General features: G+C 34.9%; 1 protein-coding gene across 4 annotated transcripts in view; it reads left to right on the top strand.

The window, feature by feature from the left end:
• LOC120429274 (calcium-binding mitochondrial carrier protein SCaMC-2) overlaps positions 1–26,285 on the top strand; it is a 63,745-nt gene that overhangs the window by 7,046 nt on the left and 30,414 nt on the right. The window contains exons 2-4 of one of the 4 annotated variants that reach the window (XM_039594491.2): positions 9,664–9,899; positions 9,965–10,076; positions 10,217–10,654. In XM_039594491.2, coding sequence (XP_039450425.1) covers positions 9,664–9,899; positions 9,965–10,076; positions 10,217–10,654 — 786 coding nt within the window. The remainder of the gene's footprint in view (positions 1–9,663; positions 9,900–9,964; positions 10,077–10,216; positions 10,655–26,285) is intronic. The other 3 variants (XM_039594492.1, XM_039594494.2, XM_039594493.2) reach the window with 3 other exon arrangements.

The following is a 26,285-nucleotide window of genomic DNA, read 5'->3' as shown; positions in this document are numbered from 1 at the left end:
GCTCATGCGGGAGAGGATAGCCATGTTGCCTTCCGTTTTTTCTCCTGATGAGCGTCAAATGATTTTCTTTTGATGAAGATTCTTGCATCGCTGCCCAAAAGTGAATTCTAAATTTGAAATCCATTGAAAAAGTGCATCTAGAATATTAGAATTTAAGAGATTTAGAATTCTTAATGTTAGAATCACTTTTTTTTTTTTATTTGAATTTAATAATTTTTGAATATTTTAATTTCAAAATTTTAGATTATTAAGCTAAATAAAAAATCAATATTTTAAAATTTAGAATTTCAAAATTTAAGAAATTTAATGTTTTTTACTTTCAGAATATTAGAATTCTAGAATTTAAAATATTGGTATTATGATCTTTCTGTTAATTGGTAATAATATACTTTTATAACGGAAGGCAAAATAGGTAAAAACGAGTAAATTTAATCAATGTTTGAAGGGATCGCAATGTAAACAAAGCACGGAAAAAAAATCGGTGTATTAAAACTAACATAACAGTTGCAGATGTTTAGTACCATATTGTTCTGAATTCCAACTGCCCTGCTAGTGTATAGGTTGTGCATTTTCCAACCAGTCAATCTGTCGCAAAGCTGCGTTGCGTCCCAAATGCCACGACATTATGACATCATCCGGCCATAATATCTCGTCGTCATCAATTCGCTTCAGTGATCACGACCATCACCAAACGAGAAACAGTCGATAGTCACACCCGACGATGACTAACCCAGTTGATTAGGCTGGATTCGTTACGTTTGAAACTGAAATTGCAATGAATTCCAAGCGTCAATCCAAGCAGTACCAATGACCGGTTCGAGGAATCCAGCCCCCCTAGAGAATCTCGTCATCATCTTGCAGTTAATGCTCTTATGACACGATTATTATGCGATAACGCGGTTATACCGTCATGATTCCACTTGTGCTCGTGTGGCCTCGGTCAAGGACGTGTTTTGCCACTACATCAGGCGGCGGAGGTCCACGTATGCGCACTCGAACCTGATGCCTGCAACAGCCGCCGCCGCCGCGCCAGTCTGCTATAACTGTGTTATATAGATATAGACTAAACTGCAGAGGAACACACCCCCTTGGAAGTATACAGCTAGTAGTACAATAGAAGTTTGCAATCAAAGCAATAACGAAGAAGAAAACCGATCCGTGTCGCCCCATTTATTGCTGGTCACGAACACGGGTTAAAGGATGTGACCTTAAAGGTGCGGAATCGGTCGGTGTTCAGTTGCCATGTAGTCTGTTTCTTCAAGCGAAACTGCAGCTGAGGGGGGAAAACTGGTTCACAGCTGCAATCAGCTGATTGCGAAGTGAAGGTTGTGCCGCGGAAGAAAGCAACGGTTCAAGTTTCATGAAAGCGGCATCGATTCAGTGATGCAACGCATCGAGAATGTTTAATCGGTTAAGGGAAAGTTAATCAGAAGTAAAACGGAACTTTCACACCTCCTCGAGTGTGTACTTGAGCGGTTCTCACTCGTGCAAATCCGACCACGTAAACATGGCGTTAAATCGCACACACGTTACGGCTGATAAGGGGAGGACAGTCTGGCGAGCAAACGCCGACCACCGACCGGAATCAGCGTTTAACACGCTAAGTATTGATAATCGCGGGTCTTTGAGGTCAGCAGCAACTTCCAGAACCGGTTTAGCCGAAAAAGCTTTTGCGGATTTCCGCGCTGGGTTCGTCTTCACAGCAGATAAACCAGGTCAAGCAAAAAAGTGACGATAAATCAAGAGTGTCATTTGTGAAACTTTTCCTTTTCGTTAGTATCATTATTAGGAATGTTATTTACTGCCAAGATGTCCTTGGGAGGTTGCCAACCCAAGTGTGATTGGCCGCGTGGTCAATCCTTTCATGATGCTCGAAAATGTGTAATTTTTGAAGAATCTTGTAATTTAATCTCGCAGCAATTTGACCAAATAGTCCTATGTAATTTTTGGTGAAAATTGGTGTAGTTTTCTTTAAGGACGAACCCCGTGTCTTTTTGAGTCGCCAAAATTGCTCAATCGAATTGCAGGGGGCAACGGGACTGAGCAAAGCTGGTGTGCAATCTTCCCGTCTGGTAAAATTAGAGGACACGCGACAGCGCAAAATATCGCCTTGTCTGACGGTCAGACAGACGACACCACTTGCCACCAAACATTTTTAAAGCGTTGCAGTGAGAATTGATTGAACTATCTGATATATTTGAAATTTGTACAAAATAAATAGATTTTTTTTGAAAGTTTTAAAGCCAATAAATCAGAAATCAAGAAAAAATCAAACAAATTAGTGAAAGAAATAAAAGTTCAGTTAGATACTGATCATAAATAAGAACAAAAATTTCATGCAGGAACCACAATACAAAATTCTCAAATCAAAACGAAAACACCGTCTGGAACTGATTAGAAACATGCTGATTTTTGCAAAACAAAAATTAAGACCACCGGCTGTTGGAGCGATCATGTTCCCAGAATTACTCTCACTTTCTTTCTCTTTGTTTACACAAAAATGCCAAATGAAACGCCTGTCGTGGCAGAAAGTTATAGAGCTAGCCACCAGCAGCACCAGCACGACTTGGGAGACTATAAATAAATGGCACGCCGCGGGCGCGCCACCTCCGCAATAGGGTGATCCTTTTATAGTATTTTTTTCTAATCTTGAATTGTCTGATTGTATGCCTCTTTGATCAGCCCTGTAGCAAACAAGTTCCAATACCAATTTTGGAGTTGTTAAATATTGCTATGAAAATATTAGAAAAAGTTAGCGCTTTTTGACCCAACTTTGCCTCGCGGATTTCGATCTAAAATTCCGTCAAAAATCCATTTGTCCCTGGGCTTTGTCATAATGAGTGTCATAGGTTTGATGCTTGTTTGGCAAAGAGTATGATTTGATTCGATGTGGAATTAAAATCGAAGTGTTCAGTATATTGCTGAAGCTTCCATTTTTACACATGGACACCACTTCATGCTGCGAGAACCCACTTTGGCGTAGTCTCAGGGCTTAATCGATGGCCGGTAAGCTGTCATCGAGACAAGGAGGTTCTCTGATAGTGGAAATATCACATTTGTACAATGAACCGCTACATAAGTGATTTTTCCCTATCTTAATGTGGGTGTCAGGTTAGGATGCGGGTTTAAAAAAATAGTGTTTGTAGAATTTAGGATTTTAACCATAAATATCAACTTTTTATACTTTGCCTTTAGTTATTTATGGAAAAAATTAGTAACAGTGAATTTAGTAATTCTATCAGAATCGGTGATTTTCATTCAAGTAGCATAAAAACCATTCTGATTTGTCAAAATTTCCATAGAGTCTCGATCAATCAATAGTGAAATGATATCGGACTAAATTCGTTGATCTGTTGAACTAACGGTTGTCGGATTATGATTGTATCGACCATTGTTGCGAATCGAGGATCTACTGGAATTCTGACGAACAAATGGTCGTCTCTTTTTCAATTCACGACTTGTAAAATATCAACTGTTATTTTTTTTTGTTTTTTAAAAGAAGCCAGACAGGTTTTAAAAGAAACGTTTTTTTTTGGTTAATAATTAAAATGTCGGGGATTTGAGATAAGAGTAGCTTTCGGATAGGTTGCTTTAAATCTTGTATTCAATTCAAGTTAGATAGTTATCCGCAAATGAATATTTGGACTTATATGAATAATTGAACATGTTGGACTTATGAATAACACACAACTGTGCATTTATTCTAGAGTCAGATCCATACAGCGTCAGTGTTTATTTGGTCGAAGTGTACTAATTCATTGGCAGATCTGATTCTAGTTGTAATGTACGACAAGACTACTGACGGACGTGACAGGACGAGGGCCCAGTTTAGAGGTTTCGACATCAACGATGTGCGGCTGGATCACCCTCCCAAAAAAAAAAAAAAAAAAAATCCGTCAAAAATCCATTTGTAAACAAATTTTAAAACTACCAAATGATATATTGAATAAGTAGAACTCTATAATTAAAAAAATAGGTTTGACATTTTTACTTATTTTATATGATTTTTACAATGTTTTAGTAAAAAAAATAGGGATCAACTTTGGTCGTGTTTTTAAAATATTCTTTAATGACAAATTTAAATGCTGAATAATTCAAATTTAAGATTAAAAAAAATATTCCAAGCAAAACAAAAAAAATCAGGGAAAATAGGAAAAAAATCAAATAGGTTAAATTTTATGATACTTTTATACTATTTAAAAACCTAATATTGATAACTAAAAATTAACAAAATAAATAAGTAAAAATGTTACAAATGAATAAAGAAAAAAAAACAAGCGAAGCTAAGGTTTTCGTAAAACAAAAGGTGCTCAAAATGACATCCTGAACACAAAAAAATGAAAAGAAAAGCCAGAAAAGTTGAGGGTTTAGCTAGTTTGGGGTCTTTCCCTATGACTTAAGAAGCCATTTGGTGTCGTTGGTTTTTTTTACGATTTTTGATTAACTCTAACAAAACCGTAGCCGCCTAGTTGAAATTGAAATTTCATACATATTTTTTGTTGATCAGATTTTTTTATGTAAATTTGAATTTTTATCAAAAGTTCATAACAGATTTGTTTGATAAAGTGCCTCGTTCTCAAGATATAGCCACCGAAAGCGAAATATTTGCAGTTTTTAGATTTTATAAAATTGTGACCATGAGTGATCGCTTCTTAAAAAAATATTCAGAAAATTTGCTTTAAAATTGTCTGGTTGCTGAAATACAGCGAATAAAAGATAAAGAAACAAGAAAATAGAAGTTTTTTAAGTTTTATCCAAACATTCCCACATTTTTTAATGTCAATATATCAGTAGCTAGTGGCCCAATTTTCAATGTCAAAATATTAAACATTTGTAAAATTTTATAATCTTTTCGAAAATAACATTTTGAAAATTTTGGAACCAAAATGTTAGCCAAATTATATAAACTAATCAGAAAAAAACATTTGAAAAAAAAACGAAATTGTTCAGAACGGATCTGGTACGTTTCGCCGAATGTCGTTTCGCCGACGGTCATTTCGCCGAATGTCGTTTCGCCGAATGGTACGTTTCGCCGAAAGTCATTTCGCCGAATGGACGTTTCGCCGAATTGAATAAAAATTAACTTTTTTGAATAATGTATGCTATTTGTTCGCTGCAGTGCCATTTTGTAATTCACTCATGCAAACTTGAGAAGGAGTGACAAGATAATAATATAATAATTTAAAAAAGTAAAGAACGTCTCATGTTTCGAAGAATGCATAAACTCACAGAAATAATACAAATAATTTGCTTAAAAAATTAAGAATGCAAAAACTAACAGAAATTTTTCTAAATGTTATGCTAAAAATCAAAAGAACTGCTCATGTTTGAAAGAATGCGAAAACTCCCAAAAATTATACAAATAATTTGCTTGAAAAACAAAGAATGCAAAAAAAAACAGAAATAATCTAAATTATAAGCAGCCGATTAAAAGAACTGCTCATGTTTGAAAGAATGCAAAAACTCACAGAAATATTTTTAAAAAAATATGCTCAAATACAAAGAATGCGAGAACTAACAAAAAATGTCCAAAATGTTATGCTAAAAATCAAAAGAACTGCTCATGTTTGAAAGAATGCAATAATCTAAAAAAAATTATACAAATAGTTTGCTTAAAAAACAAAGAATGCAAAAACTAACAGCAATTTTGCAAAATGTTGTGCTGAAAACCAAAAGAACTGCTCATATTTGAAAGAATGCGAAAACTCCCAAAAATTATACAAATAATTTGCTTGAAAAATAAAGAACGCAAAAACAAATAGAAATAATCTAAATTATAAGCAGAAAATTAAAAGAACTGCTCATGGATAACAGAACGCAAAAACTCACAGAAATAATTCAAATGATATATTAAAACAAGAATGCAAAAAAAAAAAAACTAACAGAAATTAATGCACAAACTCGCATATTTTTTTTCAACTAGATTATTTTTTAAGCGATTATTTATGCATATAATAATGCATAAACTTATAAATATAACATACTAAGAAACAAAAAAATATTTTTTTAAAAAAAATCACCTTTTAGGGACATCATACTTTTTCTAAATATTTTAATACAATTTGTGTCCATTTTATATATTTATTATACGATTATTTGTCAATTCGGCGAAACGTCCCATTCGGCGAAACGTCCCATGCGGCGAAACAACATTCGGCGAAATGACCTTCGGCGAAATGACCGTCGGCGAAACGACATTCGGCGAAATGTCCCGCACCCGTTCAGAACATTGAGTGTTCAATGATCGATATCCAAGTTCGAAAAAACCAATGTTTCTATAATCTTCATATTCAGAAAGTGTAAATTTAAACTTGTCAAAAATTCCAATAACTATATTGAGTGTAGCCAAAAGTTACTTTAAAGCATACTTAGCAGGTACACCCCAGTAATGAAGAACTCAAGTTTTTTTTTAAATATTTTTTATATGTATTATTTTTAAGAGGGAAAAGCAATTTCAAGATAAGTTCAATTTTCGTATCATCTCTCGAACTTAGCAAACCTTATAATTTTGTTTTTTTTTGTTAAATTCTAAGTAAGTTATTTTTTTTCTTTTGATGTCAATAGTAGTTTTGGATTTCGCATCAACCCCAATAATAAATTACATTTTAGAAAAATAACTCTGCAACTTTTTGTATGGTTCAGGTCCACCAATTGTTAAAATTCTGGTTTTCCGGATAACTGTTTATATTTCTTCATTTAATATTTTCCAGGTAAATATTTCTTTATTTAATATTTACAGTTGACCCAAGAAGGAAAAACTATTTTAAATTGATGTTTTGAGTTATCATATTGCAAAAATTAAGATACTGGGAAATTATATATTAGCTAATTTTAAATTTTTAAGAATCTTATAACAAGTTCATGCAAAAAGCTTCAGAATTCAGAAAAAAAATATATCAAAATGTAGAACTGTGAACTATAAAACTACACCCAACTGGCAGTCGCATGATTGTGATGCATGGTGGCATGAAATTGTATCAGAATCTGCATGAAATCTGTCCTCATGCATTTTTTGCGATATTAGGTTTTACGCCGACTCTATTTGGAGGTTAGAAAGGAGTGCACTGTTTACATGGACTTAGCACAGTTCGATGCGGTCGTCGATTTTGTTCGGGGAAATTCGTCGACAATCGACGAAGACCATGTAAACAGTGCACACGAGCTGTCAAATGACGTCACGGTGTAAAACCTAATAGGGGTATGACATTTTTGCCCGTTACCGACAATTATCAACATTACCGACGCCTTTTTGGTTGTATTTCACAAAAAAAACCTTAATAGAACGAGGATTGAACCACCAACTTCTTGGTTATTGATCCGACACGCTACCACCGCGCCTGCTTGATGAAATGTGCGTGAAAGAGCACTAACATATTCTTCTCTTTGGAGTGTTGCTTGGGGACGGGCCAGCATTATATGTGTTGGTGAGAAATGCAGATCGCTGAAATGTTTACACGCGGGCAAAAATGATCTAAGGGTTTGCTGCAAAAAATGTTATAAAATGTGACACTTTCTGCAGCAAATTCACTGTTGTAGATTTTGAGATATATTTTTCCTTTGGGTGTAGAAGTCAAAAGACAAAAATTTATCGTTCAGAAAATCTCTTCTCAAGATAAAAATTTACGAATGTTTTAAAAAGAAAATCTATGGAATAATAAAAAAATATATATGGAAGAATCATTTTTGCAAAAAGCTTTTGGGACACAAATAACTGATTGACAAAGTTTCATTTAAAAATAATCAGCAATAAAAAGGTGATTGGCGAAAACATCGAGAATTGCCTATTTAACTAACTTTGGGTAATTGTAAATTTTGTTGAAGTTTCTGTTTCTGTTGTCTGTTGTTTTCATACACTATTTTTTTTAACAACTCAAATCAGCTTGCGATGATCTACTAAGTTATGGCCATGGTAAAAAATCTTGTTGACTCCATTAACTATTAAATTACTCTGATTTTTTTTCATTTTTTTTATATTTTTAAAGATAAAAAAATTAAGATGTTACAAAATTAATTGACGAAAATTTGTATCGCGAAAGTCCCATCAATCTGCAAATTAGAAGCTGAAGTCTAGAAAGTTGAACCACCCTAATGCGCACCCACCACCCGGCCACAGTAAATCCCCCGCGACATCAAAACGATGTGAGTTCCTGGCGGTGGTGGTGGTGTCGGGATTGTGTTTTCTCCTACGTGTTGGTCTTTCTAATCCAAACAGTAAATTCGCAAACGGCCAATGGTGTCTTATAATGTTAGCACGTTTGTGGGTTCAACTGGGCTGAGCTGGAAATTCAAAGCCGCGGTAGCTTCTTGATCCATCGAGAATCGATGAGCCTCGGAACTTGTGGCAGGAAATTTCCGCGAAATTCCTTGAAAGGTTTCACTGTTTTGACTAGTTGCTCGAACGATTTGTTACTCGGAAGAAAATTCCTTGAAATTGTCTCAAATTTAGCTCGGTAGATTCTAAACAATAAACAGCAGAATACTATAACTAAACGACGCTTTCACCAGCTGTGTGAATGCTTCATTAGGGAAAGTGTGCAAAATTCTTTGCCAAGTTCACGTTCGCCTCACACGAAGTTATGTTTGAAAAGATCGCCTGATGTTCACGAAGAGCGACCCGAGACCGATTTCTTCTCTTCAGCATCGTAGTAGAACAAGCGCACGCTAATTCGGTTACAAGCAAATCGTCCGACACGATACGGCGTTGATGGTGTCACCGGGAGACCTGTTGAGTGATGAGACTTGTTTGTAGAGGGATGTGGGGTGAAAAGTAACTTGAATTGAAACAAGAAACAATAAATAACAAATTTTGTGAAAATAAATGAATCAACAAAAAAATTAAGTTAAGTTCAAAATTATAGAAGGTTGATGCCTCCTTTTTGGGTCTTTTAATAACACAACTCGACATTTTTGAAGTTGATGACAGTAAGGGAGCGCTCTTTTATAACGTAACGCAGGAGAGTGGGAGGGGGCGAAGGCCGTGTTACGCTCCATACTTTTTTAAAATTTGTATTGAAATTTTGTTCAAAAACAATGTTTTGCGTTACGTAATAAAAGAACGCTCCCTTAACGCTTCAGTTTTATCAAGGTATGATAGATTTGAGCTCTCTGAATACGCTCCAATTGACAGTCTTAGTGAATTTTTCTGACAATTTTAGTTGCCAATAAATAAAATTGTAAATTTGGGTGAAAATTAAAAAAAGTCTAAAAAATACTACCAACATTTGCCTAGATTTAATTCATTTACCCTATATATGTCCATCTCAAACGTTGCATACAACATTGCAAGCAAGTTTGCAGTCTCAACTCACATTAAGATGGCAGCACAATCCTTTCCAACCGCTAGCTATTTTTACGTTATTCTTAAGAATTTTATGTTTTTAGTTTTGTAGTTTAGCTTAATGTTTCATGTTTTGTTTATTTCGTTTTACTTTTTGTATTTGTCGCTAACACACCTTTAATTATAATTTTATTCTCTTTTCTCTTTTTTATCATTTGATCATCATTCATAACCCACAACTACCATTACGCCAACTGCATTGCAATTACAAAAATGCTAAACCCGATGCTTCATACCACCATCATCGCCATCATCATCATCGTCTCGTCCTCCAATCCGGTGTCCCGTGGTCGAATATTCGAAAACCTCAATCAACAAACACACAGGAACATTCGCTGTTCTTTCAGAGGTTCCTGAAGCAGTCGGACCAGACGCAGAGCGGCGATGTCGGGCTGGCCGAGTTCATCCACTACGTGCGCGAGCACGAGAAGAACCTGCGGCTGCAGTTCACCCACCTGGACAAGAACCGGGACGGCAAGGTGGACCTGGAGGAGATGATCGAGGCGTTCAAGGAGCTCGGCATCGACATGGACCGGGTCGAGGCGGCCAAGCTACTTAAGAGGTGCGGGGCGGACTTCTTGGAAATTGTATTGAAGAGTTGATTAAAGTTCTGGTTTTCTTTTTTAGGATGGACAAGGACGGCAGCTTGAACATTAGTTACGACGAGTGGCGAGACTTTCTGCTGCTGGCACCGTCCGCGGACATTCACGAGCTCGTCAAGTACTGGAGGCATTCAACCGTAAGTAGATTTTGAAGTTCGTCAAAACTCGAAGACTCTCACCGAATTCCCACCCGGAAAAGAAATAGTTCATTCTAACTCCTTGACCCCGTGTTCTTCGTTTCTGTTTCTTCCTCGCCCCCGCGGAAATTTCTCTGAAGAATCTAAGATACAATCAAGCGTATCTGGCGATGATTGGCCGGGAAGTGCCCCCAAAATCCCTGTCTCCCATTGAACCTCCATCAAGTCAAACATTCCCTCCAACAACTAACATCGAAAGTGCCCCCACGGTGGTCAGTCAAACCACAACCCCGACTAACACCACCGCCGCCCTCAAGACTCGAACCACGACCATCAACGAACCACTTCTGGGCCCACTCGTTGAAACAAACGACGACCTAGACCTGGACTCCCAGGAACTGTCCCTGCTCAGTCTGTTCGATCTCGAGCAAGCGATCGAGCACGTTACCGAGCTGATCTTGAACCCGAGTCTTTTTGGTGGCGGCGGGGACTCGGGATCTTCCGCTTCCTCCATTGCGGCCGGGGTGCACCAGCACAGGGGGCACCACCACAACACACATCTGCTGGTGGATGGTAAGGTACAGTGGAATTCAGACTTTCTTCTAACTTCTTCTTCTTCTTTCGTTCTGCCCGCGCTCGCGCCCGCCACCGCCGTTTTCTTGTGTTTTTGGTTTATGTTTTTGATTTTGACTAGACGTAAGCGACGACCGTTGCCGGAAGTCGTGCTGGTCTGAGAATGTATTATTTTCCGGAAAACCATTTCACGGGAAGGTGATCTAAACAAATTATAAGTTTTGAGAGTTTATCAGAATAGACTATCTCATAAATTTTCTTATTAAGTTTTATTTACACTAAGTTAAAGCCAGGCTCGATAAATTTAGCCAATTTAATTGTTTCACTAAGTCCTTCCAATATCATCGTCGAGCGGAAGGCAAAACAGTGGATAAGTTCGTTAAGTTCATTGCAGTGAATGGCTAACATACTAATTCAGCAAAAATACAAAAACACCAAAAATACCAAGAATGCCAAAAATACCTAAAATAACTAAAAACACCTAAAATACCAAAAATTTAAAAAAAAATCCAAAAATATCAAAAATACCTAAAACACCAAAAAATACCAAATATACCAAAAATACCGAAAATACCTAAAATACCAATATTAATTACAAAATGCAAAAATTACAAAAATTGTAAAAATATCAAAAATAGCAAAAACACCAAAAAACACTAAACATACCAAAAATACCAAATACCAAACAAATTCCAGAAATTCCAAAAACACCACAAAATACCAAATATACCAAAAATACCTAAAATGCAAAAAAAATCAAAAATTCAAAAAATAGCAAAAATATCAAAAATACAAAAAATACCAACAAAAAAAAGAAAATTAAAAAATTCAAAAAATACCAAAAGAATCAAAAATATCAAAAACACCAAACAATACCAAACATAACTAAAATACCTAAAATACCAAAAATATCAAATATATCAAATATACCTAAAATACCCAAATTTTCAAAAAATCCAAAAATAGCGAAAATATCAAAAATAGCAAAAACACAAAAAAAATACCAAAAATTACCAAAAATTACAAAAATACCAAAAAAACGAAAATTTTAAAAAATAAGAAAAACCAAAAGTATCAAAAATACCAAAAACACCACAAAATACCAAATATACCAAAAATACCTAAAATACCTAAAATACCTAAAATACCTAAAATACCTAAAATACCTAAAATACCAAAAAAAAAACAAAAATACAAAAAAAAAACAAAAATACCAAAAATACCAAAAAATACCAAAAATACCAAAAATACAAAAAATACCAAAAATACCAAAAATACCAAAAATACCAAAAATACCTAAAATACCAAAAAAAAAATCAAATATACCAAATATACCTTAAATACCCAAATTTTCAAAAATCAAAAAAATGGCATAAATATCAAAAATAGCAAAAACACCAAAAAAAAAAATACCAAAAATATCAAAAATTACCAAAAATACTAAAAATACCAAAAAAATAAAATTTAAAAAATACCAAAGGTATTAAAAATACAAAAAACACCACAAAATACCAAATATACCAAAAATACCAAAGATACAAAAAATTTCAAAAATATCAAAAATACCAATGCAAAGCAAATAGCATATATCTGTGAACCCATACTTACAATTGAAATGTGGTAAATGACAGACTTATGCGAAATTGGACGAGCTTTTCGGTAAAAATATTTACGAGACTGAAAAATCAAGTCTGTCATAAAGAAATTGTCAAAAACCACCAAAAAATCTATTTTTTTACATTTTTATTTTTAAAACCGCTGTACTGCCGTTCCAAGCATAATTGTCCCATGTCATTTTTGGTCGATTCTGACTTTTTGTCATTTTTAAGTTTATTTTTACGTTTTCTTTTAGAAAAACACATAAAATTTAGCACTTTGTTCGGAAACTCATGAAAATCAACACCAAGTCTGTTTGTCCCATCGTTAAACTTCTACGCATAATTGTCCCACCAAGTATTTTCTTACACGTAATCATTAGTTTTACAAAGCATTATGTCTTGTTTACCTGTTATATATCAAGAGAATCACAAATAAGGGTGATAAACTGCTAACGGGGGCGAGTAGGGACACATAGGGCGAATATGAACCCCCGGGACAATTATGCGTAGAAACACAGAAATCAGTCGAAAAATTTCAATCGGGTTTTTCTCAGTTGCACTTTTTCGAACAAGGGACAATTATGCGTAGAACGGCAGTGTATCTTCAAGGATTGGACATAGGACAATGGTCAATATGGAGATTTTTATGTAAAATTCCCGCCATCGGTTTTTAAAAGTTTTGACGTTTGGACCACTTAAAAAAAAACAGTTTTAGTAAATGAGGTTTGTATTTTTTAAAGAGAGAAATACCATCCTGCATTTTTCGTGAGTCTTTTTGTAACATCTTAGGCTATTTCCTTAAAAGTTTTGAACGAAAAAAATCGTGACCGTGAAATTTAACTTTTAAATATAAAAATCAATAAATCTCATAGAAGTGGCGTGTATTTTTATTTCATTGTTTTTTTCCAGAAAGCCCGTCCTATTTTCTACAAATTTGTATTTGAACACTTTTTGATACAATGCAACGGCTTCGAGATTCAGTAATTTTTAAATTACAAAAATATTGAAATAACTAAAGCCCGTCACAAATGTTATTTTTTAGTACAATTGGCTCCATTTACAGCAATTCCCCACGGAAACGGCATGATTCGAAAAAAAAGTTCACTGATCGGGCTCAACATTTTTCTGGGGGTTCCTTGGCCAAAATAATTAGACCCGTATTTTTTTTGTTTGGCCAATAGGGTGACCTACGCCGTGTTAGGGTGGTCCAAAAAATGGCAATTTTCGTCGATTTTTGCAAAAACCACATTTTCAAAAAATCATAATTCCGCATCATTTCAACCGATTTCAGCTGTCTCATACGCAAATGAAAGGTGATAAGTTGGTTTTTCAAAGAAAAATAGTAAGAAGTTTTTTAATTCTAGCCTAACATATGAAATGGTCAAATGAAAACTTAAAATGCTCTTTTGAAGGTCTCGGGACCAACGAGCCTATGAGCATGAGCATGAGCATGAGAGACCACCCATGGTTGTCCTTCTCCGTTGCTGAACAGAACCGTAATATCCTATCAACACAACCGGTCATACGCTTCAACGATCAAATAATGTTTCCCTTATCAACAGCATGCATGAATGCGCTGAAAAGATAAAACATCACGATCATCAAAACTAGAGCCGTTGCTAATAGGAAACAGTCATTGGCCACCAACGGCGCCCGCCATGTCAGTTTGTAGATCTCGAGGGAACGGGACGGGAATGTTAGTTAGCACAGGCTGCTACCAAGGGTGGGTTCTATACGATATCCACACCCCCGCGTGTGCCGGAAAACTACTTCTACTTGGGATTTTGTTAGTGGGAAAGGGTAATGGCCAGGATTCATCATAGAGGATGATGATGTGGCCCAATAATCAATGAATTTCGTTGAGTGATAGGGTGATGTACACTCAAACCCCGATGGTTTGACACCAACTGTTGTCAAACGAACGGGGTCACTTTTTAGTTTGACACCCTTTTTACACGGAGTTCACACACACTACCAAACGTTTGTTTTGATAGTGAACGTGAGCGCCGTGTAAAAAGTGACAGTTCGTCACTTTTTAGTTTGACTTTGACCAACCAACGGGGTACAAACTAAAAAAGTGTCAAACGAAAAAGTGACCAACCACCGGGGGTTGAGTGTATTATGTATTCTCAAGGCAAACAATCGGATGATGCGGATGAGACCATTCCCGGTTATTTGGTGTTGAGTTTAGCACAAATGATTTAATCTTAGACAGCCGGCTGTGGAAAGATAGAATCATAATTGTGTGTAATTAAAAGGTGAAATATTATACTCAGCGTAACACATTTACGTAGAGTTGACCTGAGACTATTTATACTTTTAAGTTTTTATAAGATGAGCGACCAATTAATTACTGATGAGTTATGAGTTATCTGAAGGACTTAAACAATCGCGTTGAAACAATATTTGTCACCGTGCTTTACGAGCTATAATGCTAAAAGGTGATTTCGCGGGAAACGAAAGGTCAAATATAATTTATATTATGCTAACGCAATTAAGAACGAATCTTCCCATGAAACAATCGCGAATCATAGAACAAAGAAACCCGACTGACTAACGAAAAAGACGATCACGATATTTGAACTTTACAATCTAACTAAGAAGAAAAAAAGCCACGTCAATAGAAAGGAATAGACAAACATACAGGTAACCACAAAAAGGACTGCCTCAACTGTCATCGTGACAACCAGAGCAAGCCACACATTCACACACACACACGCACGCACTCACCCGACAAACTCACCGACGACGAACGACGCGAAAAAACATGCGACCCGACGGACAGGCATCGCAAAACGGACTGGCTCAACTGTCATTTTTTCAACCAGAGCCAGCCGCACCTTCACACACACACGCGCACCCGACAAACTCACCGACGACGAACGACGCGAAAAAACATGCGACCCGACGGACAGGCATCGCAAAACGGACTGGCTCAACTGTCATTTTTTGAACCAGAGCCAGCCGCACCTTCACACACACACGCGCGCACTCACCCGACAAACTCACCAACGACGAACGACGCGAAAAAACATGCGACCCGACGGACAGGCATCGCAAAACGGACTGGCTCAACTGTCATTTTTTCAACCAGAGCCAGCCGCACCTTCACACACACGCGCGCACTCACCCGACAAACTCACCGTCGACGAACGACGCGAAAAAAAATGTGAGCCGACGGACAGGCATCGCAAAACGGACTGGCTCAACTGTCATTTTTTCAACCAGAGCCAGCCGCACCTTCACACACACACGCGCGCACTCACCCGACAAACTCACCAACGACGAACGACGCGAAAAAACATGCGAGCCGACGGACAGGCATCGCAAAACGGACGGTCTCGGGACCAACGAGCCTATGTCTGAAAATATTTTTATCGGATTCCTCGAAAAATTTTACATAACATTTAAAAAAAATGGAAAAGTTATAATTTCAATATTCCGAGATATGATTTTTTGAAAATAAAAACTGGGCCTTTTGGAAAATTTGTTTACAGTTCCTTTTTTTTAGAAAAAAAAAACTCTGGAAATGATTTATTTTAATTCTGGCAGATACATGAAAAATCTGGCATATTCATTTTTTCCTTAAAATTCAATCAAATCAGTTGAAAATTTCTGTGGTTCTGTGGTTTTATTTGTATCTAAACTCTAGAATAACTAATGTTGCAATTATTTTAATCTCACATCCACATCCATCTTTTATTGGAGGTATTTGTAATATCTTGAAAGCTGTTGATGAATATTTTGAGCCATACTGAAATTTGGTTTGAAAAATTCGTACAATGCTCAAAACAGAAACATTCCCAGCAAAGTTAGTATTTGAGAGTCCTTCATCCAAATTTGAATAAAATTTAAGTTTATAGCATTTTTCCAAGTATATGAAGGTAATTTATATTGAGTGAAGTCACCACGACACGTTGGCAAAACTTTGAACGCTTTCGAACACTTTTGAAATATTTTGGATCCTTTAAAGTGTCAGGGGCCTACCACCGTAACAGAGTGCTGACAATATTAATCGATTCTTTTTTCCTCCATTGTTTGATGGATTTTTAAAGGTGGCCTGTGTTGTATTAAGATTTATGGAATGTTTAAATGCGAGATTTATGATGTTGATGAAATGGTATCTAGAACAACTAAGTTGGTATTTCCAGCCAGAGGAAAAAGTCTATTTTGATAAGTCGATCGAAATGTGAAATGCAAGAATCGCCCTCCTAGAGAATAGTTTTCCAAGAATAGTCACACTAATGTTCAAAGTACTGTTGCTCGCATATTGTTTTAAAGTTTCCACTGCTTGCCGGCCCATGTAAATCCGCACCGGAAATATAAAATTAATTTAAAGTAGCAGCTAGCTGCAAAAATAAAGCTTTTGCACCTTCATCACATTCGTTCCACCCGTTCAACCTGCAAGCGGTAAAGCCTTGTACTGTCTTTAACATTTGCTCCAGCATCCCATCCATCAGCGCTATATTTTCTCATTTTATACGCCTAATCAATTACTCCCCAGTCTGTCTCTCTATCTCCACTATCCGAGTTTATCTATCAGTTCTGCTTTCGTAACCGAATCCTTTGTACCAAATCATTCGCCATCAGCTGTAACGATTTATGGTTAATGGGGGGGTGGCACATCATCACTATCTCTATCTCTCTTGCACTGTTCAGCCGGTATCTTGATGTTGTGGTAGAGAGTGCACCCGGATTCCGAATGGGGAGTCCTTGGTTACAGGAATGCTAGGTGGATTACTCGTATCCCATTTTTGTAGAGCAGTTTTCGTTTAGAATAGAAATGAATGGAGATGGCTCGATTTGCTCTAATTTGAAGCATTAGATTAGTTGTGATCCCTTTTCCCCTATCCTGCTACTTGAGAAGAGTGTATTTTTATTAGAGGAGGTGTTTTTCGGATTGAATGTTTGAAGAATGATATCAATTAATCGCCGTTGTGTGCATGATTTTTACGGCGAAATGATTTCTAGTGAAAATATAGGCTAGAAGGCGTGAAGTGTTGTTTTGTACTTTGTATAGATAGGGGTAAATCACAATGCGATGTTATCGTTGATGCTTTGCTCTTTTGACAAAGTTTCCTTTTAAAAAGTCACTTTTTATCTCAATCCAAACTCCGCAGACCCAATGTCACCCCTTCAGACGCTGCCACAAATGCCACTAAACATAGTATCTACTATCAATAAATGACCAAAAAGTTAGTCATCGCGTAGCAGACGAAAATATTTGTATCGTTTGATTAGATAAGGTGGATAAACAAAACAGGATAAACAAACACTAAATCCGCACTATGCATTATCTGCGTTGTTACAGCTTGTTTCTCCGCACAATTATGTTTTAGTAATATTGAGTAGGATGAATTCTAAAGGTTAAGTTAAATTTAATCTAGCCATAACTTAAATTGTTACAAACTAGCAAAATTAATCTGCACTAGCGTCACCCACTTAGATCAAAGTTTACCATTACATCAAACAGTCGTCAGAACCAACGTGCCACCTAGACTTGGACGTTGCCACTAGTGTAGGTGTGTTATTATTTAGAACAAAGTTCAAACTCATCACTTGACGTAGATTCTAGAGCGTACAAAGTGTATTTACCGTCTTGACGTCAAGGTATGCCAGCAAGCCTTCAGCAATCTTGGCACCATCCGGAAATCGGGGTCAAGGCACGAGCGGAATGCAAACTTTGACCCCCAGTTTTTGCCCCGTTTCTATAGCTTGCAACATGCAATAGTTGGTGTCTGAGCAGGAGGGTTGATACTGTTGGTAAACAAAGTTCGAGTCTGATCATCGGTCATGCATTCGTCAGCAGCGAAGCTGTAGTCGACAACGACAATGTGTTTTGCTGGTCGTCACTTAGTAACAGCTACCAAGTGGTGTTGTTTACCGATTTAGCTCAACGTTGATGGGGCGGGCCTGCTGTTTGGCTTGCTTCGGAGCGATTGAACGAAGTCGGTGTGGATGACTCGGCGGAATCGTAATCCATATATTTCCATTTGTGTTCTACTTTCCAGGACTCGAATTTGGCAATTCATGAGTTGATAACGTGTAGCGAATCATAGAAATTTTTGACCTTACAGAACGCAAGGACATGGCATGATGAACAGCCGAGAGCAAAATTGCTGTTGTAAACCATTACAAAGACTTTTATGTGGCAGTCTGGGTGTCTGCTTTATACATTTCAAATGATTACAGCTTACTTTTTCAAATGGTCCAAAGTGGAAACCTTCGACACAAAGGTTGTTTTGAAAAAGTACTCTGGAATTGATGTGTTGTTGAAAGTGTTGCCAGATCATCAAATGTTATAACTTTCCTTTAAATATCTATGCAATGATGTACAAAAATGTGGATCTGGAAGTAAAATTGAGAGAGATTTATGACATATTTTAAGGTTTTGGAATTTTAAGTGGCCATAACATCAGACAGGGATGCCAAATTGCCAGCATTTTAAGAATTGATGGAATGGAGAATGGAATCATGAAAATGGATTAAATGATCGATTCGGTTTTTAGTCAGAGACTTAGGTTAACCCTCTAATGCCCAAATTTATTTTTAGAACACTTTTTTTCCCGTAATCTGGAGATCATTTTGAACAGCTTTTACTCTACGAAACACTTTACTTCTCTTGTTTTTGTTTTTTTTTCTTGCTTCATCTTTAGTATTTGTATTTTCATTTGTCTTGTTTAGTTTATTTATGTTTATTTCTGAGAATATGTGACTTATTCTGAAACTTCCTACCATTTCCTTTTGCATTTTTTGTTTTTTAATGCAACTTTTTCAATGTTATGCTTGTTTTTCACATTATCGTCTATAAAACAATACCATTATCATTTATATTGTAAAGCTAGGCATAGAGGCATAGTCTAGGAAAATACAAAAATAACTGCATAAATAGAAAATATATAATTTTTAAAAACATTGAAAAAGTCACACACAAGTCGAACTTCCAATCCTAACATTTTCTTAAATTTAAAGAGAAAAAATGATTTTGGCAAATTTTCAGATCGAAGCCTGCCTAGAGGTGGGGTTGGGTTGTAGAGGATTAAAATCGGAACTTTATTGGAAATTCTGTAAATTCTTTGAAATGCCAACTTGACAAACTTGACCCCCTTCGATTTGTTATTTGTTTCTTTGGACAAGAATGCCAAATTAAGGGACCTTAGTGAATGAAGAACAAATTGACATTTGTGCATTCAAAATATTCCTAATAACATTTTTGATTTCTGTGACAACTTAAAATAACGTTTTTTTTTAAAATATGTCTTGCATGGGTCAAAAATAGTTTCAATTCGTCCAGCTTCCCAAAAAAAAGGTCCGATTTTTTTTCAAAATTTTATGGTTATCTATTGAGCCCGTATTTTTCAATTGACCATATCTTAATTGGTCCAATTTTATATGCCAAAGATGATTTTTTAAGCATTTCTTATATTTTTGATACGCGCGCGAATTTTTGATCAGCGAAACGAATTAACGAAGTTGACTTATAGCTGTCGGCCACCATTGCTAGTACCAACCACTAGTGTCTTCCTTTTTATCTACAAGGACTTCGCCGCCCTAGGCTCCTAAGTGTATGAAAGTATGGCACGGAGCGACGGCGCCGAATACCCATATTTACACAAAGAATTTTAGAGCGCCCGTCGCGGGATTCGAACCGGCGACCTCTGGATTGTGAATCCAGTGCGCGGTCCGATTGATCCACACGGGCGGCACTTTCTTTAAAAATTGGTCAAGATCGTACTATTCTGCTCTTTTGAAATATTGGTTCTGAATAGAGGTGGGCAAAACCGCTCTTTTTTAGGAGCCGTTCATTTTCGTTCGCTCATTAAAAAGAGCCGCTCTTTTGAACGGCTCTTTCACTCTTTTCCAAAATATGAATGAAAATTATATTTTGTAAGCATGGTGCGATTTTTAAGCTATTTAACATTGGAATCATATAATGTCAACATTTCTACTCGAACCTAAACGTTCGAATAATTGAATGGCATCCAAAATTAAATTTGGAGAAATTGCTATTAATTTTAGAATTGCGTTTATCTCTGGCAAAATTGAACTAATGCTGATATTTTATTTAGAGAAAATATTCTGTAATCTCTTTTCTACATTTTGATTTGAACTATAAAGCCTATGAGTTTATTCGAGCAAGAGGATTTACTTCATTTCCAAAAGCTATTTAGTTGATTTTTGGTAATAATTTACAAGGTAAGCAATTTGAAATGCACAAATTTGTATTCGGGTAATACTTTAATGTACCATCAGTTAAATGAAAAGTTTCTTCATTTTGTTTAGAAAATCATTTACTTTTGAAATTAAAAAAAATAGGAAACTGAAAATATGAGCTTGAACACTTTTCAGTTGTTTTCAAATATTGTCTGCAATACATTGATGAGAAAGTTGCTATCGACCTCCAATGACGATTCAGCTCTAAAAATGTCGGGAAATAGCTCCTCTTTAACCTGCCGATTTTAATCATAAAGTACCATCATCAGGGGTGACATTGGGTCTGGGGGAGGGGGGGGGGGAGATTGAGTCATACAAAATATGTATGACCCAAATGCACCCCCCAGACCCAATGTCACCCCTGATAACAGTACTCAAAAAAGTACACCAAGGAACAATGTTGGGATATTTTTCATTAGTATTGAAATATTTGAAATTATATTTTCAATTCCCAAAATCAAAATTAACACTACAATTTGTTGAAAATTCAATCAACGGAACGGTTCTTTCAAAAGACCGGATTTTAAAAAAGAGCCGCGGTTCTTTTTTTGTGAGCCGTGGTTCGTTCGCTCTTTTTAATGAACCGGCTCTTTAAGCGGCTCGCTCTGTTTTTGCCCACCTCTAGTTCTGATTCAAACAATGTACACCGGAGGAACTTGATCAGCTCTAACAAAATGTTAAAATTTTCAAGGATTGCAATTTTTGAGCAAAGTTTCCTGAAAATTTCTTCAACAAATCTCTTAAAATTCCTCGCAAATGTTCGCCTTTTTCAATCGCTAGGTGTTATAGGTGCTATAAAAAATATTTTTTCAGTGTAGATATTGAATAATTGGTAAAAAAAAACGGTTTAATTCCAAATTTGCGAATTTCTAATCATTAATGCGTACGAAGTCGAACCTTGTTTTGGAAAAAAATCTCAAAGCTGAGACTCAATAAATATTATTCCCAAAATGACACCAAGTTATGAATGTTTGAAAAAAAAAAGATTTTGTATCGAAAATTAACCATTAAAAACTTCCAAATTTTTTCTTCTGAATTTGAATTTGTTTACAATTTTTTTTTATTTTTCGGTATAAAAGCACGCTAAATTAAGATTTTTTTTTTAATTTTTGGGTTAGATTTTCAGAAAAAATACATAATTTTTATTTTTTCAATAGTGATCAACCTTGTCCATCGCTTAATTTTTTTTAAAGCTGAGAAAATTCTCTTCAATTGTTTTAAATGACATTGTAGACTCGGCTTTTGTTTGCTTAGATATGGCCTTCCAAAGAATAAAAATAACTAAAAAAGAGTTTTTGTAAGTTTTACTCATTCGGCCCTCGATTTTAAATCGATGATATCTTGGAAATAACTGATCCGATTTTTAATGTTGGAAAGTGAAACTCGTGTGAAATTATCTCAACTTCTTGAAAACAAAATTTTAGATTTATAACATCATTTAAAAGGGCTTGAAACGATTTTTTTTGAAATTATTGTTGAAAAATTAGTCAAAACTCTAAAATAGGCCATATTGTTAATTTTTAAAGGTTATGATAGAACTATAATATTTTATTATTCAATTATTATTATTAGTTTTATTAAAGACACTTTACCATTGCAATGGTATTGGTGTCGTTTTATTATTCAATCAATAATTTATTAATCATTCGTAAAAATCAAATTCGTTCTCAGTTACTCAGTTTTTAAGTTTTTAAATTAGGTCACAGCTCCAAAATGAACCCAATAAAAATAAATGCATGAAAAAGAGTTTTCAAATTTCAAGGGTTTGTTAGAAAATATGCTTGCTTGGGGCATATATTTTTCTCATTTATAAAATGTGTGTGTTGCATCAAAATTCTAAAAAATCTTTGACAAATATCTAGTTTATGATATTACTTATTCATTGAAGCAATGGTTTCTATTCGGCTATTGTTATTGCTCTCGCTTTAAATTTTTATTAAAAAATAATAAACGGTGAATTTATTTATAATCGATTTTTATTTTTTTCCTGCGTATTTTGTCAAACTTTTATTTGATTTTTCGTAAGCAAATGAAAAGATTATCATTCAAACTAAGTCGCCACCCCTCACTCAATACGACTAGTGCACCACATGCTGGTGTTGGTTGTTTACCACGACTACCGTGAAGGTATATTTAATATTTAAAACCACGACGTTGGAGGCTCGTTCGTGCCACACCAGGCGACGATTGGCCCGATGCGCGCCCCTTGTACACATTTGTACAAAGAAATAATTACGCGCGGCGCGACATTGACATGTTGCCAACTGACGACAGTCTTGCTTGTTGCTTCCAAAGATTTTCTTATTTTTAAGAATTGGACTTATCAGTCAAATTGATGACGTCCGAAACTTGAGTGGAAAGAACCATCCAGAGAAGAACCATTGATGCAAACGTAAATTATGATTTTTTTTTGCGAATTAAGAGGTGGTCTTTGTACTCGACGAAGGATTCGCTTCTCCCATCTGGTTGAAACTAGTTTCGATGAGGTTCATGGAAAATTTTTGTCCACAGTCAAGACAGCGACCAAGTAGAGATCATGAGCACAAATTTAAACTACCCAGTTGTGTTCAGTACACGGTACAAGTGCATTGGACTTGCATTCATAAGCTCGGTGGACTTTGAAGTCGCACACTTTAGCCCCATATATAGAGCAACACACAACCGACGAGGTAATATCTATTCGCGGCAGCTAAATCGGTGAAACCGGTTCGAACTGGAAACTCGATTCCGGTGAGGCACCTTGATCAACTAGAGACGCTCACGTTTCGAGTCGAAATCATTCTATCCTGTATAGACAGCTGAGCAAAATCGGTCCTCCAAGTCGCCAAACTGTCGGAAGCCAACTCGACAACTCGATAGCGGTGTGCTCTAATGTTCTAACTGAAAATTGGGCCAAAATGAGTTAATGATGCCATCTTTTAGCTAATTAAATTCCCTACAAAACGCTTCTAACAGATCTGAAAAATTCGTTTCCTACGCGGAGATATCGCCTTGCAACCATTTGTACTAACTGACATTTTCGAACGCATCATGGATGTGCTCTCTTATTTTCCATCATGGCTTTACCTTTTGAAAACACGCAAATCCATAAAAATACGATTACACTATAATATTATGGTAAATTGCCAGGTGTCCTTGCTAGTTTGAGCAATATTATGGAGCACTATTTTGGAAGGCAAATAGCACAAGTGTGCACATTTGGAAGCGAGAAGGAATTATCAGTTAGGTGTAGTGTGTTAAAATGGTTTAGTGGAGTAGTTTTTTTTTGTTTGGACGACCCATTGATTAGGATTAGTGTACACGCAAAACGGACATTAGGTATAAATTCCTATTTTTTAGTATTTTTTGAACTTATGTTCTAGCTTGTCAAATTATACCTAAAAATTAGTATTTTTTTCTTCCTAAAATTTAGGATTTTTTTAGAACACTGATGTGCTTCTTAAAAATTCCTAAATTTTAGTATTTTTTTTAGTTCAAAAATTGCGATTCACGTTTTGACAAGTCAAAACAAAATAATTTCGTGGCTGTGAGTTGGTGTTCCGCAGTGCTGCTGAAAACTTAGGAACTTTGGCAAGGTAAGTTTTGTGCAGGAAGAAAGAAAAGTATTTATTTCAGGTAAGTACATTTATGAAAAAGTTGTGTTTTATGTAAACAAAAATATTAATATCATTTAAACTTTTTTTTCTTCTGCATATCTCTTGGAAAATACCTAATTTAAAAATTAAAATATTGAAATATCAAAATATTAAAATAAAAAAATATTAAAATATTAAAATATTAAAATAATAAAATATTAAAATATTAAAATATTAAAATATTAAAATATTAAAATATTAAAATATTAAAATATTAAAATATTAAAATATTAAAATATTAAAAAATTAAAATATTAAAATATTAAAATATTAAAATATTAAAATATTAAAATATTAAAATATTAAAATATTAAAATATTAAAATATTAAAATATTAAAATATTAAAATATTAATATATTAAAATATTAAAATATTAAAATATTAAAATATGAAAATATTAAAATATTAAAATATTAAAAAATTAAAATTTTAAAATATTAAAATATTAAAATATTAAAATAGTAAAATATTAAAATATTAAAATATTATAATACTAAAATATTTAACTATTAAAAAATTAAAACATAAAAAAACCAAAATATGAAAAATAGATAAATTTAATATTAAAAATATAGATTCATCAAAAAATTGAAATATAATTTAAATTTTAATATTTATTTTAAGGTGAGAACATTTATGAAATAGTTGTGTTTGATGTGAATAAAAATATTAATATCATACAAACCATTGTTTTCTTCTGCCTGCATATCTCTTGGATAATACATAATTTTATCTTTGATTATTCTTAAGCATAAGTAATTTTCGATCCCTCACTTTTCTAGAAAATATCTCAAATTTAGGTATTTATGCCTAGAAATAAGGAATAATCTTGGTCCGCCATCTTTGATTATACCTGATTATCAGTAATTTTGGATCCCTCACTTTTCCAGAAAATACCTCAAATTTAGGTTTTTATTCCTAAAAATTAGGAATAATCATGGTCCGCCATCTTTGATTATACCTGAATATCAGTAATTTTGGATCCCTAACTTTTTCTGAAAATACCTCAAATTTAGGTATTTATTCCTAAAAATTAGGAATAATCATGGTCCACCATCTTGGATTATACCTTAATATTAGTTATTTTGGATCCCTCACTTTTTTTTCTGAAAATACCTCAAATTTAGGTATTTATTCCTAAAAATTAGGAATAATCATGGTCCGCCATCTTGGATTATACCTGAATATCAGTAATTTTGGATCCCTCACTTTTCCAGAAAATACCTCAAATTTAGGTTTTTATACCTAAAAATTAGGAATAATCATGGTCCGCCATCTTGGATTATACCTAAATATTAGTAATTTTGGATCCCTCACTTTTTCTGAAAAAACCTCAAATTTAGGTATTTATTCCTAAAAATTAGGAATAATCATGGTCCGCCATCTTGGATTATACCTAAATATAAGTAATTTTGGATCCCTCACTTTTTCTGAAAAAACCTCAAATTTAGGTATTTATTCCTAAAAACTAGGAATAATCATGGTCCGCCATCTTGGATTATACCTAAATATTAGTTATTTTGGATCCCTCACTTTTTCTGAAAAAACCTCAAATTTAGGTATTTATTCCTAAAAATTAGGAATAATAATGGTCCGCCATCTTGGATTATACCTAAATATTAGTAATTTTGGTTCCCTCACTTTTCCAGAAAATACCTAAAACTAAGGTATTTTGGTTCTACAATTATACCTAAAATATAGGAATTCTCGTACTAAAACGCTATTAGTAATTTTATTACTAATAGCCGATTAGTAATAAAATACCTTATTGCAGTCAGGTTCGATTATACCTAAAAATTAGGAATTTATACCTAATGTCCGTTTTGCGTGTATTTAGGTTCTGTAGGTTAGTTTAAAATGTTGTTACGTAGTTTTCTTTGCATGGACGACCCCTGCAGTTGTACTAAGAGTGCACAACGACTTGAAGAATGTTTCAAACTGGACTTTTAGGTTGGGCTAAGTGGGTAATGGGTTGGGGAAAAATGTTGTTACGTCGTTTTTTTCATGGACGACCCCTACAGTTGTGCTAAGAGTGCACAACGACTTGAAGAATGTTTAAATTTGACTTTTAGGTTGTGCTAAGTGGGTATGGGGTTGGGGAAAAATGTTGTTACGTCGTTTTTTTTGCATGGACGACCCCTGTACGTGAGCTAGGAGTGCACAACGACTTGAAGAATGTTTCAAACTG

Source organism: Culex pipiens, chromosome 3 (genome assembly GCF_016801865.2).
Source record: "Culex pipiens pallens isolate TS chromosome 3, TS_CPP_V2, whole genome shotgun sequence".
NCBI classification, from domain to species: domain Eukaryota; kingdom Metazoa; phylum Arthropoda; class Insecta; order Diptera; family Culicidae; genus Culex; species Culex pipiens.
This window is presented reverse-complemented; position numbering and strand designations above follow the sequence as displayed.